The sequence below is a fragment of the Lycorma delicatula genome, chromosome 2 (assembly GCF_047948215.1).
Source record: "Lycorma delicatula isolate Av1 chromosome 2, ASM4794821v1, whole genome shotgun sequence".
Lineage (NCBI taxonomy): Eukaryota > Metazoa > Arthropoda > Insecta > Hemiptera > Fulgoridae > Lycorma > Lycorma delicatula.
In genome coordinates, this window is record NC_134456.1 from 106,895,970 (window position 1) to 106,914,146 (window position 18,177).

Below are 18,177 nucleotides of genomic sequence, written 5' to 3' on the forward strand. Positions count from 1 at the left end.
GCAACGCAAGAAGGAGAAATGGAGATAGATAGACATGGTGGAGTGCCCCAGGGCTCAGTTTTAGGCCCATTATTATGGGTCTTAACGTTTGATGAGATCTTAAATCTAGACTATCCTGCTGGGGTTGAAGTTATCGCCTAAGCCGACGATTTGGTGGTCTTGGCGAGTGACAGGCATGAATTGGAGGCACAAGAAAAGGCCAATTTGGCATTGCAGATAATAAATGGTTGTCTATGTGAAAAGAATCTAACGCTAAATACTGGTAAATGTAATTTTATTACATTTACTGGCAGAAGGATCATCGAACGGCTAAATATCAAGGTCAATGAACAAGTAATAGCAGAAACAGATAGATTAAAGTACTTGGGGGTCACCTTTCAGAGAAATGGTGCATTTACGGAACACATACAGGAGGTTTGCAATAGGACTGATAAGATGACTAAATCTCTTAATATTATTATGACTTCTCAAAGAGCACCTAAAGCGTCTAAAAGGAGGGTTGTTGCGTTCTCGGTTATGTCGTCGATATTATATGCTGTCCCGGTATGGTGGCCTTCAGTACGGATAAAGAAGAACTTGGCACGCTTAGTTAGGACCCATAGGAGACTGTTGCTTGGCTTGGTTTCCGCGTACAGGACAGTCTCCTATGAGGCGTTATGCGTTTTATCAGGAGTGCCTCCGATCGACCTTATGGCTCATTTCAGAGTCGAAAGAGATCAAGGTGTTGAAGTTCATGAAGCGAGGCATAGGCTAATAGAGAGATGGCAGGAGAGATGGAGCACAGCAGGCCCTGGAGACAGGACCAGAAGGCTAATCCCCAATCTAAGGAACTGGATATATAGAAAACACGGTGAAATAAACTTTTACACGTCACAGTATTTTACAGGACACAGTAATTTTAATTACTATCTGCATAGAGTCGGTAGAAGGGAAACTGCAGCCTGTATGTACTGTGACTGTGATGATGTCGAACATACTTTCACTGTATGTCATAAATGGAGGGAAGAGACAGACGGTATTGACCTGTCATCTGATGGAACTGGCAGACTAATCAACAGCATGTTAAACAGTGAAGAAACTTGGAAAAAAGTTGAGTTGGTCATCAAACGAATACTTATGCAGAAAAACAACGATGAGAGGAGACTAGGATTTTAAACTTTAGCATAGGGCAGGGTGGACAGCCTCAGTGGTGAGGGCTGACATGCCTAGGTGTGTCAGTTCCGATGATCCACTGGGGACTCCTAAGGGTTTTTTCGTTAGGTTAATATCAAGATCTGAGAAGTCCCAATCGCCATGTCACGACAATACATGGTATTGAAGTGGCGATATACGGATGCAGCAAAAGAACTGACCGGTGGGCCGACCTGCCATGCCGGTAGGTGGGAAGGCCCATTAGAGTAGAACAGGCACTCCCCTGGGTGGCGCAATACCAACCAGTCGGACCGGCCCAGGGGAGTAGAGTTCAAAAAAAAAAAAAAAAGGTTGATCTCTTTTGCCAACTTTGTGGAGGTATTCGTTAAAGCACCCATGGCCAGTTAAAAACTTTGTGACGTAGTAATCTATTTCTCCGTGTCCATCTAACAATATCAGGGATCAAGGATCTGGTCCATCTGGCTACCCCAGCCGGTAGCCGTCTTTCCTGCCATATATTATTAATATCTTGTCTGACTTCATTATCCACACGTCCTAAAGACCTCTCAACCCTGTGTCTATCAATGAGATCAATAGGGGGCACACCAGAAAGCACATAGAGGGCCTCATACGAGACCGTTCTGTAAGCGGATGCTATGCTACTCCAAGTAATACCCTCCTGTGTATCTTTTTTAATCTGTCCTTGTTCCTGTTAATAGTCATAGCGAGCCACCATGCAGGAACCGCATACAAAGTATCGATGAGACTGCGGTTGTCGCAAGTAGTCTCCTTTTCGATACCCGAGGAACTCTGTGCTTTGACATAATAACGTTCAAGCTTTTAATCGTTTTCTCTGCGCTATGACAGACGTTCAACACATGTTCAGTGAAACGACAATTTCTTTGCAGAGTAACTCCCAAGTATCTCAATACCTGAACTTTAGCAATGTTATTACCTTCTATATATATATCCACTGATTCCAACACCATTCTACCGGTAAATTTGATTTATTTGCACTTATCCACCGAGAGCTGTAGTCCTCTTGAATGCAGCCATCTACCGACTATTTCGAGTGCTGAATTTGCCTTATCCTTTACCTCATCAATTGTTTTGGCCTAAAATGAGTACTGCCAAGTCGTCAGCGTAAGCCAGAAGCTGAACCCCTTCAGAGTATGTCTGCTGGAGGACTCCATCAAAGGCCAGGACCCATAACAGTGGACCGAGCACTGAGCCTTGTGGCACACCACCGCACATGCTAAAAAGTACCTCTTCTTCTTGTGCATTGACTGCACACCTTCGATCTCCGAGATACTCCTCTACCTGTCTCCGCAAGTATGGACTAATTCCTTTCTCTACCAGTGCTGTATTTATATGTTTCCATGCGATGGATCCAAATGCATTCTTCACATCGAGAGAAACAAGTAGAGGAATATTTCTCGTCCGCCAAGTGCCGCTTTTAGCTTCATCAGCCTAGTTCATTACTCTATTGATAGCATGTACGGTGGATCTACCTCTCCAAAAACCATATTGATTTGCACTAATTCCAGCACCCTCCTCCACCTCCTGCACAATGCGCCCAGCCAGCATTTTTCGACAACATTCCCCATCGTGTTGAGAAATCTCAAAGGTCTGAAGGTCAGTTGTCCCCCATTACCTGTGTTCTTGGGCAAGAAGACAACCCTAGCCTCCTTCCAACACTCCGGGAAAGATGTATTAATCAGCCCGTGGCTGGCCACCTCAAGCATTTCCCAATGGCGCTTTTTTAATAAGGTTCTTGATGATTGCCGCTGGAATCTTGTCCGGTCCTGGACTTTTCTTAACGGCCAACATACCCCTAGCACATTGCAGCTCACTTAAGGCAAATCGTCTACTGTAACACTCAGTAGGGATACTCTCCTTAACCGTCATGCAAGGAAAAAGACTGGGTATTTGTGCTTCGGCACATTCTTTTGTAAGAACGCGGAGACATCTTTCAAACCTTTTAGTAATAATTTTGTAGGCCATCCCCCATGGATCGTTATCTAAATCAGCACATAACCTAGCCCAATGCTCTCTTTTTTCTCTCCTTATTGCTGTATTAAGGGCTCTTCTAGCATCAATGTATTTAATGGATGCTTCCTGATATCTCTGCCCACCTACTAGTCTGAGTCTTTGTTTGATGCGTCTTTTAGCTTGTAACGTCTGCCTCAGGTACGCTATCTCTCTTGTCCACCAATAAACCATATGCTTTTTGACTCCATTACGTGACTCCCTGTCCATTTCCTGCTTGATAATGTTAGACAATGCTTCTGGCGCAAAGTTCTCCATCGTTGACAGTCTGGCAGCCACTCTGTTGGTTATCACGTCTATTTTATCAACGGAGAATCTAAGTACAGGAGTTTGATCATTACTCTTGAAACTAATGTCATCTAGAATCAACATCGTGGCATAATGGTCGCTTGCTATGTCCTGCTGGAGGATCTCCCAGTTCCACTGTTGGCTCCTCCATCTGTTATCCAAAATTGCGTGGTCAAGAATGGAGGTGTGATCCCTCGCCTCAAAGGTTGGTGTATCATCATTTATGCAATGGCAACCAACGGTTTCCATAAGTTCAGTTAACAATTCTCCTCTTTTATTCATGCGTCGACCGTTGGTTGCCACCAATCTGCTGTTGAAATCCCCAAGCATAATAATCTTTTTATCTGTGTTGTTAACTACATTTTGCAGCACATCAATTGAACTGTTAAATACTCTACAATCAACATTAGGTGATATATATATACGCCCACAATTAGCGCCATAGACGTCTCAACCGCCACTATGTCCTTGCCTCTGTAACTTAGTCTCCATGCAATTCTGTGGCTGATATCCTTAAACGCCACGTCTCCCTCCGTGTCTGTCTGCCATCCGGATCTTGCAGCCTCATAGACATTCGGCTCCGTGATAACAAAAAAGTAGTCAGCATTCTTTTCCGCAACTATTCTGGAGACTAGATTATGAGACAACGTACTCCTGTTGACGTTAGCCTGCAGTATTCTAAGCATTCTGGTTTTTAACACACTGCCAAGCCTCTCTTCTGGGTTCTTGACTATTATATGTAAGACATTTCTTAGGTTCCTGGCAGTTAGCTATCAGGTGCCCTTTTCCACCACAATTAAAGCAGAGGTTAGTTCTATCCGGGCCTTTACAATCCTGACGTCGATGGCCAGTGCCCCAACATCTAAAACATTTCTCCCCTTCTTCACGTATAAAAGCTCTACTATTTATCCAACCTATTCATAACCGTTGTTCTACCATTTTACAGGCTGCCTTGTAAGATGTAATCACCGTCACATTTTTGGTTTCAGCAAAACCTGGTCTTATAGAAGAGATCTTAACCTCGTCAGTATCGCCGATCCTTGTCGTAATTGCGGCCAAAATCTCCTCCTCAGTGGTTTATAAAGTCTCCTCCTCAGTGGTTTCCTTATAAAAAAACATTTTTTTATAAGGAAAATGTATTCGTCCAAAAATGGGTTCAGAGAAAAAAAATTTTTGGGGGGTCAAAGGGTCGGGAAGGTTGTGAAACGAATTTATGTCCAGGAATAAATTAAATAGGATAAGTGGTTCAGGAGCTATTGTTGGTAAGGATTTCCCCGTATAATACCTCTACCTGTAGGACTTAGAAAAATTCTCCTGTCTATGAAGAACAAGAGAAAAATTTCCTAAGTCCTTGTTTACGTCTTTTAACACACTTGTAGAAGCTTGTCTTAACACTTAGAATAATTCGCTTGAAAAGTGTATATTCTAACCTGAAATACACCTTAAAAAAGTAGTAAAAAAGCGTTTCTCCTCACATTGTTGTTATTCAGATGACACTACAAGTTCACTAAAACACGGTAACTTAATATTACCTATGATAAAAAGTAATATAACAGGTAAAAAACACCAAGCAAGTAAGTTAATGTTTAAACACAAAAAAATGGGTAAGTCCGTATCCGTAAACTCTTAAAAAGTGGTAGTCCAAGTCCAGAAACCAATCCTCTTATGTATTCAATAGCCAAAACCAAAAAATTAACCGTAAAACCAAACTAATAATAATAACTCGCGGAGCTATATACAAACACGTCTATTCACTGTGAAGTCTCCCACTCGACGAATGATTATTGTCGAAGCTTAGGCTATCTACGTATTACATTTACAATTAATGTAATACATAAATTGCTAAGATGAGTTGTATTTTCATTTTTTCTTTGCATTTCATAAAAAACTAAAGCAAAAGTCTACTACTTTTTTGTATCCATTATCATTTATCACTTTTAACTTGATAATGTTCACACACGGATAAGTAAATTAAAATTTTTAACTTATCCTTGTGTTTATACGCGTATATTTATGAATGTTCACTTTTGCTAATATCAGTAGTCTGTTATTCTTAAAAACAATATAACAAAATTAACCAGACAATAGAACTGTTTTCTTGAAGCTAAACTTCTAATCTTACGAGAAACTCCTTATTATGCTAATCTACAACGATAAGAAATAGGCCTTTAAGTAAATAGTTCGTAATAGGTCTTTATCTAAACTAAAGACCTTGTTACGCTTCCGTTCCCATTTTGAATTAATTACTGACCTATCTTAAAGACCTTCTCAGTATATTTAAAATAAAATAGAAATATTTTCTTTATAAAAGCCAAATTATAAGTTCGATTAGTTATTAAAAATAATAAGTTTAAAGTTTTTGCATTTTCGTTTAACTTGTATATAAATAGATCCTTAAATAATTTTCATTACCGTCTCCTAAATTGTGATTTACTATAAAATTATTTTATATACGGAGTGTTTCGAAAATGGTGGGCTGGCTGTACTTTTTCGGACTCTACTTGTAAACCTAAACAAAAAATATTCTTAGGAAAAATAGCGATTTCTCCTTCGTTCTCTCCCTGTCCGCCAATTTGTTATTTTTATATAAAAATTTATATCTCAAGTTCGGATAGACGAATCATATTATTTTGTAAGCGTCTTGGTAATAAAGTTTTAAAATTAGCAAAAAATCATGAATTAAATACCTTCACAAATTACAAAACGGCGGTCATGTTTATTTTTTAATCCGTTATATCTCCGTAAATTTTTTTTTTTTTTTAATTATATTATTTGATAAAATACTAAGCCTTTTATTTTGAAAAAAAATTATATTTTATTTTTTTAAATCGGTTAACAAATAGCCGAATTATGGCAGAAAATTAATGTAATTTTGTGTCTGTTTTCATGTCCTCCACTTTAGATTCAATTCGATTAAATATTAATTATTTTTATTTGTTGTTAATTCTACTCTTGTAAATTAGTATCAAATTAAGTAATTTCTTTTTTCAGAATAATAGACCTAATAATTAAAAAAATAAAACAACTACCTGTAATAATCTTATATTAATTATTGTAGAACATTAGGTGTAATTAAGCAGTTAACAATTTTGTTAAAAGTTATAAGAGATGTTCAAAGTGTCCACCATTAGAAATTACGCAAGTCTCCAGTCTTTTTCCGAGATTGTCTCAACCGTTCAAAAATTCCGGGAGTATTCCTAATTTCTTGAAATTCAGTTTGGATCCTTTGTTGAAGATCCTCAATTTTGAGTCGAATAAACAATAGTATGTTTCAAATGGCCCCACAGGTAGAAGTCAAGAGGGTTTAAATCAGCTGATCTGGCAGGCCAGAGCACTGGCTCTCCGCGACCTATCCATTTTTCATGGAAAGTTTCATGCAGGAAATTTGATACCAACTGACTGAAATGTACTGGAGTTCCATCGTGGTGAAACTACATATTTCCTCTTAATTATAGAGGAAGGTCTTCAAAAATATGTGGAAGATTTTCGGTTAAATGAGCAAGAAAATTTTCTCCATTTAAACTATTTGATAGAATGACAAGACCCGAATATTTACGGAGATATAACGGATTGAAAAATAAACATGGCCGCCATTTTGTAATTTGCGAAGGTATTTAATTCCTGATATTTTTACTAATTTTAAAACTTTTTTACCAAGAGGTTTAACAAAAATTAATGGGATTCGTTTATCCGAACTTGAGATATAAATTTTTATATCAAAATAACAAAATGGCGGACAGGGAGAAAACTAAGGAGAAATTGCCATTTTTTCTAAGGATGTATTTTGTTTAGTTTTACAAGTAGAATCCGAAAAAGTATAACCAGCCCACCATTTTAGAAACAGGCTGTGCATATATATATCTTGTATTCGTGCCTCCGGTAGAACGACTACAAGTCAGTCGTGCTACCGGAAGCACTATACGCATCAGAAACTACCACAATTGGAGCATCAGGCTTCTCAGAAACAGAAAAATAGAACGAAAAATACTTAGAAAAATGTTTGGAGCAGTACATGGATGAAGAGACCAACCAGGGAAATATAGGAACGAACGAGCACAATCACAGACATGATCAGAAAACGCAGACTTACATTCTACAGGTACATACAGCGAATGAACAACAACAGTCTCACGAAGAGGATCTTTGATGTAGTGAACTGCTCAATCAAGAAAACCAACTGGCATTGCGAAATAGAAGAGGACCTAAGACTAGGAAATGATGGGAGAAAGAAAAAAATTCTAGAAACAAAAATATGTACACGAAATTTGAAGTGAAAGAAAAGAAGAAAACAGGAACAAAGAGGACAGAGCGAAGGAAACAGGAACACAGTCAAAGAATGAAGAGATTTTGTGAACCGAAAAGGAAAGAGAAAACAACTTAGGATCGCATAATCATGAAAAATTAAAGTTCAAACACTGTCCTTAAGGACAAAAATAAATAATAATAATAATACATTTATATATTCTTAATTTCAAAAATTTATTAATTTTCGATTAATATGGAATAATATATTATTTAATAATAATATATTTTTTTTTATTTTCGCGTAATTAATTGTTATTCGTTTCGGTACGCTAATAAAGATTTGACCTCGGCTTATCTATCCATTCTTGATGGATAGATAAGAATGGATAGATAAGCCGATCATACTCCGTAATCTGTAAATCTGTAATCTGTAAAAATAACAGAGTAATCATACTCTGTGATGTATGATTAAAATACTGATCAAATTAAAATAATTATTTCAATCAATTAACAGAGGTTTTTTTATGATTTTTAGCTGAAAATATATTTTTGTAAGAATTTCACTTGATGAATACTAAAGCAAAAAAAATTAAAATACCATAAAACATTTTTTTTTTTTTTTAAAGGTAGCTTTTCAATCATGGGAACACGATCTTGTATTTTACTAAGAATGAATTTTAGTAAAAAAAATTCAGGAGACAAGAATTAAAGCGAATATAATATAAAACACATTTTATGGAAATCTGATTGAGGTTCTTTTCTAGGTAATAGATAAGAACTGATACCTTGTAACTCCGGTAATTCGTTTTATTTTTTTTATTTATTCTATTTTTTTTTTTTTTAAATGTGATTTGTGAAAGATGTACTTTTAAACATAGAAATACCATTTAATTTTTGTAACGTATAATTTTTTTTAGATTATATTAATTTTTAAATATAGATAAAAATTAGAGAATATATTTTATAATATTAAGTATAATTTTTATAATGTTAAGTATTTTTTAAAAAAGAACTGCTTAGTTGTGTAAAGTATATTAAATAAATGAATAAGCAATCATAAATATATGAATGCTAAGTATTTATTCCCGAAACACGCGCTTTTATACCTTCCATAACTTAAACAATTTGTTTAAAAAATAAGCTACCGGTTATTTTAAACCATTTTTATTAAACATCACAATAAAAGCACAGAACATTTATCTCTATGCAATATGAGTATATTATGTAAATGGGAGGTTTTCAGATCTGTTATTTTAAAAAGAATTACGAAAATAATTTTAGTCAATTAAAATCTTTGTGTTCATAGTAGCGTAATCTTTCATTGTAAACGATTGAAGATGTATTAAATATTTCCTCAATTATGTGATTTAAATAATTTCAAGGATTTTACAGGAAAAAATAGAACTTACGAGTATTTCGAAGTTCCTAGAAACAACTTGGAGAGATTACCTAATTACACATTTATTTATACGTATATCTAAATTTAATCTGGATTTAACGAGAGGCATAAACTTCCAGTTACAAAATTTTGCAGTCGGAAAATTAATAACTTAATCTAAGTATAGGTTTATTGTAGTCTATTAATAGAGGTGCGATATGAATAATTATAGCGAGTCCATAATATTATCAATTATGTAAAGCTTAACTAAAACCCTATAACGTTTTTTCGTCTAAGATTTTCGATCAGAAGGTCCTATTTTTAATATTTTATAACATATGAATTAAAAATGAACAAAATTGCTTAGTTATTTCTAGTGACTTTTTCTGAGCCTATTTTTTTACGAATATTATAATTCTACTATATAGTCACAACTCCATCTATTGTTTATTTTACCTTATTAGCGATTGAGAGTGAAGCCACTGTTTATTGTTTATTTATTCTAGTTCTTACCTATAACTTCGTTTTCAGTTAGTTTTCTAGCAATGATTGGCACACTAGGAAAAAGACGTAATGCTTCTTTAATGCAATTTTCTAAATACCTCATTTTTTTTATATCATCCATATTGGGGACCCTTTCTGAATCTCCAAATATAGATTTTAGTTCTGCTACCGCTTTTTCCTATGAAAATAAAATAAATAATTAATGTCTATTAAAATTTTATTACTAAATTGTTATCAGTAATACATTTTAGAATCTTTTCTGACCTCTACTTAGTGTATAAAATTATTTTATAAATTATTTTATTGCAAAAATTGTTTATATAATTTATATGAATATTAAGAGCGTAAAAAACTTATTTATTTATAGGTAGTAAATTTGCCTATAAAAGGATTAAAATAATTGTGATTGTCGATTCTTTTAAAATAATTTTTTTTATTAACTAATTTCGTCTCTACCTCTTAAATTTATTTTCTTTATTATAATGTATATCTTCTAATCTGATTTTAAGAAGTGAAATTATCTTAATAAAATGTACATTGAACACCTCGATTTGAATTAAAATGTATTTTAAAGAAATAGAAAAAACCGATTAAACAAATTTAAAGAAAACCATAGTTTAAAAAGGCTTTCACTATTAAAAAAAAGTAATAAAATTGAATTTAAAAAATCAAGGTTAAATCTAAAAGCAAAGAAAGAAAAAATGATTAAATAAAAAAAAATTCTCATTTGTAGTTATTTCCCCAGAAAAGAAGAAGGCAAAGCATATAAAAAATGAAAAAATAAAAAAAGCTTAAACCCAGACCAAGGAAATATAAGTTATAAATGGAATGATTAATGATTAAATACTTTTATGTTTTGAAAGGTTTTTTGATTAATAGTAAAAAATTTCAATAAGAGTACTAATGAAACAAAAAATAAATGTTAAATTTAAAACATTTCCTGAGAAAACGAGTATAATATATATGTATAATATATATATATATATATATATATATATATATATATATATATATATATATATATATATATATATATATATAATATACCAGATGTCCTTAAAAGGTTAGGTCAAACTCTAGGAAGTGATTCTACTTAACATACTGAAGAAAAAATTTCCCGTAATCATAGGTCCGAAAACGCATATTTTCTGTGTGTCCACGCCATTTTGTGTTTTTAGAAAAAAATTATTTTCAACAACGGTTGGAGATAACGCAATAAAATTTTGTACTTCATTTTAAACTAGCATTTTTTAATAGGAAAAAAAATAACGATACTCTTTGTTGACAAATTTCAAAATGGCTTTCGTTTCAATTTTTCAATCTTAAATATCTTAGAAATTATTAGATTTAACAAATTGTATTGCAACATAAAAATTATGAAGCATTTTTTTGTGAACAAAACAACACCTTAGTCGTAAAAATCTGATGACAAACAACAGAGTTATTGCAAAAAGTAGGGTTAATTTAACAACTATAATACTGATAACCCAAGAGTCACTAGACCAGTTAAAATTCGAATAAGTTTTTGCAATTAATTAATTGCAAATTTGTTTTAAGATTTAAAGAAGAATTAAAAGAATTTAATTTCAAGAATTCAAATTTAATTCTTGAAAATTAATTATGGAGAAATTCATGACCGTGTAAAGACAATCATATTTTATCTACAAAATCAAATATCAATTGTGCTGATGCAGAAAGCTTACTGTTGTCATGTCGGGATCAGAAAAAACATATCTCTCTCTTTTTCTGTTTAGTATTTTTTCTGATACTTAAAATATACAGGTCTACGAGTGATTTATCACGTACTGGGAGGCCACGTTTATAACATAATAAAACAATAAAATAACTGATAAAAAAGTAATATTAAAAAATGTATAAATACAACTGCCATTATTCAAAAGCTAAGTAGTTAAAGTAACAATTATTTTAAAAGTTATAATTCTTTTTAACAAACAAAAAAGTAACAGAATGCAGTAAACTTGATTTCACATAAAAATCAGTTAACTCTATTTGCAAATAAAACCCAGCAAAACCTATTAAGATTAAAAATTATATTTAAAACATTTATTATAACTTATTTTCGAAGTCACCTAAAAAACTTATATGTTTAAAACATTTAACAAATCGTTGTAGTGTAAATATTTTCAAAAACGATCTTTTTATACGGGACGCCGATTATCCAAACGCTAATTTTTTAGATATCTTACTAACCGGACTACTTACTCCTAAAAGACAGATTAAAAAAATACATTATTTTTCCCCTTAACAGGATAGTCGATTTTTGTTTTTACCCAGTTTTTTAACTGACTTTTTTTAGCACAAAATATACGTAAATTTAGGACTGTGATAAACTAATTATAAAATTAACTTCTGAACAATTGATTGAAATTCATTAACTGGTCAAACTTGAACTATGATGTAATGACATGCATCCACGGTCATCACTGGAAAAAGTTCAGGGATATTTGTCTATCGCTATCTTTGATAACAACAGAACGAATTGGGACTCATATCGAGACTAGATTGAAAAGAAACTGTTTCATTATCACATATGGATGAGCATCTTTCTTTGTCTTGATGAGGAGGCTACATTATTTCCTTGAGCTTCTTATATTACTATTTGTTTGTTTTCTTTTATTGTATAATGATGTTATAAATTTTTTTGTTAGTTTTTCATTAGACGTTCGTGAGCTCTTGTATCTGTGTGGTCCTATCCAGTATGAGTGTGTATATATTATATGAAGTTTATATATATATATATATATTTGTGTACTTTATTGCATCTTTTTCGTGAATGTACGTTTTATTGAGGGTTCGTTGGAAACTCCTCATCATATCCTTTTTGTAATACGATTTACTTGTGGTTCCTTATCCAGAACCGATTGAAAAATAACAAATTGTGAGGCAAAAAATTCTACTTATGTTTTGAGTACCTTTTACTGAAATACATTTATTTTTTTCAGATTTCTTCTTTTTATTAAGTGTGATATTCGTTAAAGATTATAATGATATGTCCAATACATAAGAAAATCTTTTTTAATTTTCAAATTATCCAAATTCGACCTTGCAAGATCAGTTATAATTCCGAACTTATTTTAAGTATTGTGTGTTATACATTGGTAGATAAATTAAATAAAAATAAGATCTCAGTTTCACGTACTAATTATTCAAGTTTCTTTACGTTCGCTTACTGAACCTCATGGAATTTATGATCACAAAGTCATACAAATTAACCATATATTTGTTGAGGTGGGGTCAGTTTAGTTTATCTATGAGCAAATTATGAAAGGAGAAAATATATCGTAGCTCTCAACGTAAAAGAAAAATAATATATGGATGCAAAGCCTCCGGTCAAACCAGGTAACTTTTCAAAACGCTGCAAATAAATAATTTGATAGGGTTAAACCGGCTAGACGGTACGCCTCCCCACAGAGCTCACAAGTTCTGAAATTTATAGAGTTGTACCGTTAGGACTTATTCTATCTCTCTAATTATTCAGTAGAGATTTATTGTTATTTCGTGACTAATTCAAAACTTTTTAACAAACAAGATAATTTCATACTCTTTTTATTTCATACTTTCTTAGTTATTTTATATATGTACTCGTTGCATTTAAAACTAGCTTTAAGATTTGAACAATAAGTGAGATATTTTTATATTTTATTTTATGAAGCAATAAAAATAATTTATTGATGTAGAAGAGTTTAATTAAAATTGATTAATATTTTTATTAAAGTTGTAAAAATGATAGAAACTATCAAACAAATAGGACTAATTTCAACAACTTTAATAAAACAACCAAATTTCGTGAACAGTTTAAATAACAAATGAAAATTTTACTTTAAGGTCGCGTTTCAAATATTTGAAAAAAATTTATTTCTTTAATAACAAAAATATTGTAGTCAATATATTAAACAAATATTTATAAACGTAAATACCTGAAATTTAAATAAATGAGATGTAAATATTTTTATTGCAAAATGTCATCCAATCAGTCTACAATTTCATGATTATTTATGACGTATCTTTGAAACTCTCATTACCCTAAGGATGTAAAAATAAAATGAATAAGTTCTTCCAAATAAATAGAATCCCGTACCTCTTTCAATAAGAATCTGTAATTCCTGGTTAGAAAGAGAACATGGCTTCACCTTCAAAAATAAAGACATTGAGCGTGAGAGAAAAGCACATTAAAGTGGTCATGTGATTTTGATTTCAAATCATTTGACATCCATCGTATCGTCACCTGAATTCAGATCCGCTTTACGACCAGAACTTAAACCACTTTTTTGATTCTAGAACGTACTAACACTAAAATTTTCGTCTGTGCCATTAGAGGACGTCTTAGATTGCAATATTTAAATAAATAAATAAGCGAATGTCGGATATAGTAATAAAATGCTAAGGTTAAAAGTATGGTGAAGAACAGAAAGGAATACACAATGATATCAAAAGAGTGGTGGTAAAAAAACTTACTTGTATGTCAGGGTTACGTCCTAAAAGGTATAGGCAGTAATTGATAGCCAATTGTGTTGTACTTTGACCCTGCAATGAAAAAACAAAAACCAGCATGAATACATTAAATTCTTAAATAACATTTAATAAACGTTTTTTTTTTAATTACTCGTAATTCCTCTCCTTCTTTTGTTCTACATTATTATAACTGATTAATCATCATTAACCGTAACTGATTAATAGCGCTAAAAAATAAATAGTAATAAGTACCAGAAAAAAGCAAAAAAAATACAATTTTTAAAATAACGATGAATGATTAATTAATTATTAATGAATAATTAGAAATTAAGTATATCATTATGCATAATAGTACTACAAAATTGTTTAAAAACCTAAAAAATATTGAAAAATTCACACTTATTATTAAGTACTTATTATAGAGTAATTATTAGTAAATTATTAATAAGTTAATTATTATTAAGTATTAATTTATTTAAGCGTAAATGAAAAACTATACAATTATTCACCCAGACGAAAAAAAATTAAATATTTGTAAAAATAACTTCCTCAAAAATATTTAAAAATTTAAAGTAGAAAATAAATAATATACTTACAGTGTAGTTAAGGTGAACCATTTAAATAATTTTATTAAAAGATAAAGAAAATAATATAGAAAAAATAAACCTACTAAAAATAATTACTAAGATACAGATGATAAAACACTCCAAAAGTGAAATCTTTTACAAAAATTACAGAATACAAAAATATGACCAAAAAAATTCCTCCTACAACCGGTAAAAAAATTAAACAATAACAAACAAAAAATATATTATTTTATAATAATAAAATGTTAGCATTTATCTTTGCAATAAAATAAACCATAAAATGTAGAAAATATTTTAAAAAGTACTAATAGAACATACCATTATGTTTTCTTGCGAACATAATTTTTTTTTTTTGTAATAAAAAGATCTAAGCTTTCTCTTTATTTAAATTTAAAGAAAATATAAAAAAAAAACTGAAAATAGGAAAAGGCTAAAAATAAGATTTCATCCAATGAAATAAATAAGCACAATTCTTCAAGTAATGGAATCACAATTAATAATGTTTCCTCAGATCATCTGGGTTGAGTGCATTTCTATTTTTAGGTAGGGTGAGAGTCTTGTTGGCACACAGTTCTATCCTATCAAAAAAAAAAAAACATATCTAGTCGGAAAAATTAACTTCTCCAATTAAAGCAAAAATAGTTTTTACTTATTTTTCTTATTTTATTTCAAACAAAGCTCTTCGTTTAGGTTTTCATGTATGTTTAGGTTTAGGAATTTTCTCCCTTTTCAGTTCTTAGACTCATTAATCAGATTAATTTTTTATTTCTTTTCCTAAAGAGTGCTTTAAGAATAACTGCTTAAGACAACTTATAAATTATTTGGGAAGTACGAGAGTTTAACACAAGCGAGTCAGTGAGAGCTTTTCTATTACTGTAATACACATGTTTATGTAACTGCTGAGTTGAGTACTTTTCTAATGTTTTAGGGATGATTTAAAATTAAAGATTTCAACATTCTCTTATTATATTAACATTATTTGTACTGTATTTTAAGCTTAAATCACCATAAATTCAGAAGGAATATAGAAATTAGAAAATATAATTTCAATTTGGTCATCTTTCTTAGGGGTGGTTTTAAGAGTAATTTTTAATCACGAAATATATTTATTAATAAAAGATTTACTTCTTTAAATATAGTAGGAGTAATCATTTCTAACAAATTTGTACCTTAACAATTTGTATGCTGTATCTTAACAGGAAATAGATATGATTCTTTTGAAGAGTTTGTTTGCTCCTCTTTTTACCACACAGATGAGTGAAAAAGAGGTATCTTGTTATCGGTTAGCGCCGACTGTAAATATGTTTTGGAAATTTTTATCGACATAGAGGCAGCATTTCCTTCCTTGTGTTGGAGTTCTGTCCTCTATGAGTTGGAACACCACAATGTTCCCGTAGCCCTCAGGCCATAGTACGTGACTACTTGTCTGATCGCACAGCCCTGTTTAAGGATGCGCACCTAGTTGTGGAAAAGTCCGTCAATAGGGGAAGCCCGCAGGGCTCCGTTCTCGGTCCCTTGCTGTGGAACCTGGTATTCGACGGATTTTTGGGACTGACATTCCCGGAATGGGTCACGGCCCAGGCTTTCGTCGATGATTGTCTCCTGTTAGTTCGTGGTAACTCACGACCGCAGCTAGAAGACCGAACGCAGGCGGCTTTGTCAACCGCAGAGGGCTGGATGAACATTCAAATTTAAGGATTTCTGTGCCTAAGACGAAGTTTATGCTTCTCAAGGGTGCAGACAAATTGTCATATAGTCGTAACCCCCGTATTAAATATAGAGGCTGTGAAATCCGCCGAGTTCGAGTTCATAAGAACCAAGATGTTTTAATGAGAAGTTGCTGTTTAGCAACCACATTAGGGAAGTAGCGGTAGACGCCGTCTCTGTGACGCACAAGCTTAGGAGGATTGCTCGTAAGGATTACGGACTGTCAGGCCGTCATTTGTACATGGTGTACCGAGGTGTCTTCGAAAGTATGACTTCTTATGCGCGTCCGTTTGGGCGTATAGGTTGGAAAGAAATCGAGCACTCTCCTACCATGTAAATTTAAACCAATATTTGTTTCGACTGCCCAGCTCTTGGCGGGGCCAGAACTCAGGCCATCCTGGAACTTAGAGATCAAGGGGAAAATTGGCCACTCACAAGCGGCGAGTCAATGTGGCAAGAGCTGCTTTGTCGAACCGTGTGGGAGTTCCTTGATGCAGTTGCTTTGTTCAACCGACATCAGTAGTTTACCTAAGGAAAAGACTCCTACCGCGCTGCTGTAGGAAGCTAATCAAGAGATATGGCTGGCTACCAGCCAGATTAAGGCTTCAAGCGCTTTAACGGTGGACAGGTACTTGCTGGCATTCAGCGGCCTAGGCGTGGCAGCGAATTGCTGTCTTTGACGAGTAAATTAATTATTGATAATCATATATGTTTTAGTAGTTGAGGGGTGCGCCTACCCATTTTAATTATATATGACAAGTGGACGGTGGAACACGCAAGCGAGTGGTGTATGGTACCACGATTATTCCGCTCACGCTTTTAGGTTATCTCTAAGAGCTAGTTTGGACACTGGTCGCTAAACCGTTTCGTAGCTCAGTAGCCGTTTGTGGCACAGACATTCGGTTTTATACTTTAGGGTGACTTTAGGGAATGGGGTGGTGGCGGGAGAAATACCAAGCAAACCAACCAAAACCAACCAACCTTCTTATCGGTTAGTTAAATACTCCGTCAAGTTTTAAATTTCCACCTCTTACGATCTGGCCCCTTTTCAACCTTTGTTTTATTTCCCTTAACTCCATATATCGTGTTCAGGTTGAGTCAAGTTCCCAAAACTTATATTATTTATGTTTCATAACTTTTTTTTTTTTAGAATAACACTTCATAGTTTCGAATTGGACATGCATGGGAATTTTTTTTAGTTCCATCTACCGATTTATATTATGACCCACAGTAAATATTTTAAATTAAGCAATTTCATTGAGATTAATTTAAATTATACTCAGGTTAAAAAGTATTACATGTTACATAAAAAGTATTTATTTTTAATTGGTAAGATTAGAAGTGTCAAATTTAGTAACTTTTTTATTGAAAATTATACAATCTAATGAGCTATTTTTACTTCAGTTAATGAAATAGAGAGTTTACTTCAGTTTAACGAATTTTTCGTTCTATTTTGTATTACAAGGTATGCATATCGTATTCAAAAATATACTTCAATTTTACTGTTTTATATAGGTAAATATATTTGCATAGAAATATATAATTTACATGTACATGTAGCATTATACATATATATAAATAAAGTATAAAATAAATATGAGCAATATACAACCAAATTAAAACAGAATTACTAAATTATATTGCAGCCCAGTTAAATTGAAAGTGAATAATAACAATTACAGTCTACATAATATATTATTAAATCACTGGTTATCTATAAATAGCCAGCAGCAAACAACCATTATAATGAATGATCGATTATTAAGTAAATATATGATAAAGACGTTACACTGAATAGTCAACAGGATATAAGAA

At 32.5% G+C, this 18,177-nt stretch overlaps 1 protein-coding gene across 1 annotated transcript in view; it reads right to left on the reverse strand.

Annotated features, from left to right (window-relative positions):
- LOC142319924 (cytochrome P450 4C1-like) overlaps positions 1 to 18,177 on the reverse strand; it is a 167,582-nt gene that overhangs the window by 111,310 nt on the left and 38,095 nt on the right. The window contains exons 11-12 of the mRNA XM_075357598.1: positions 14,072 to 14,140; positions 9,605 to 9,773 (exon numbers count right to left, since the gene is read on the reverse strand). Coding sequence (XP_075213713.1) covers positions 9,605 to 9,773; positions 14,072 to 14,140 — 238 coding nt within the window. The remainder of the gene's footprint in view (positions 1 to 9,604; positions 9,774 to 14,071; positions 14,141 to 18,177) is intronic.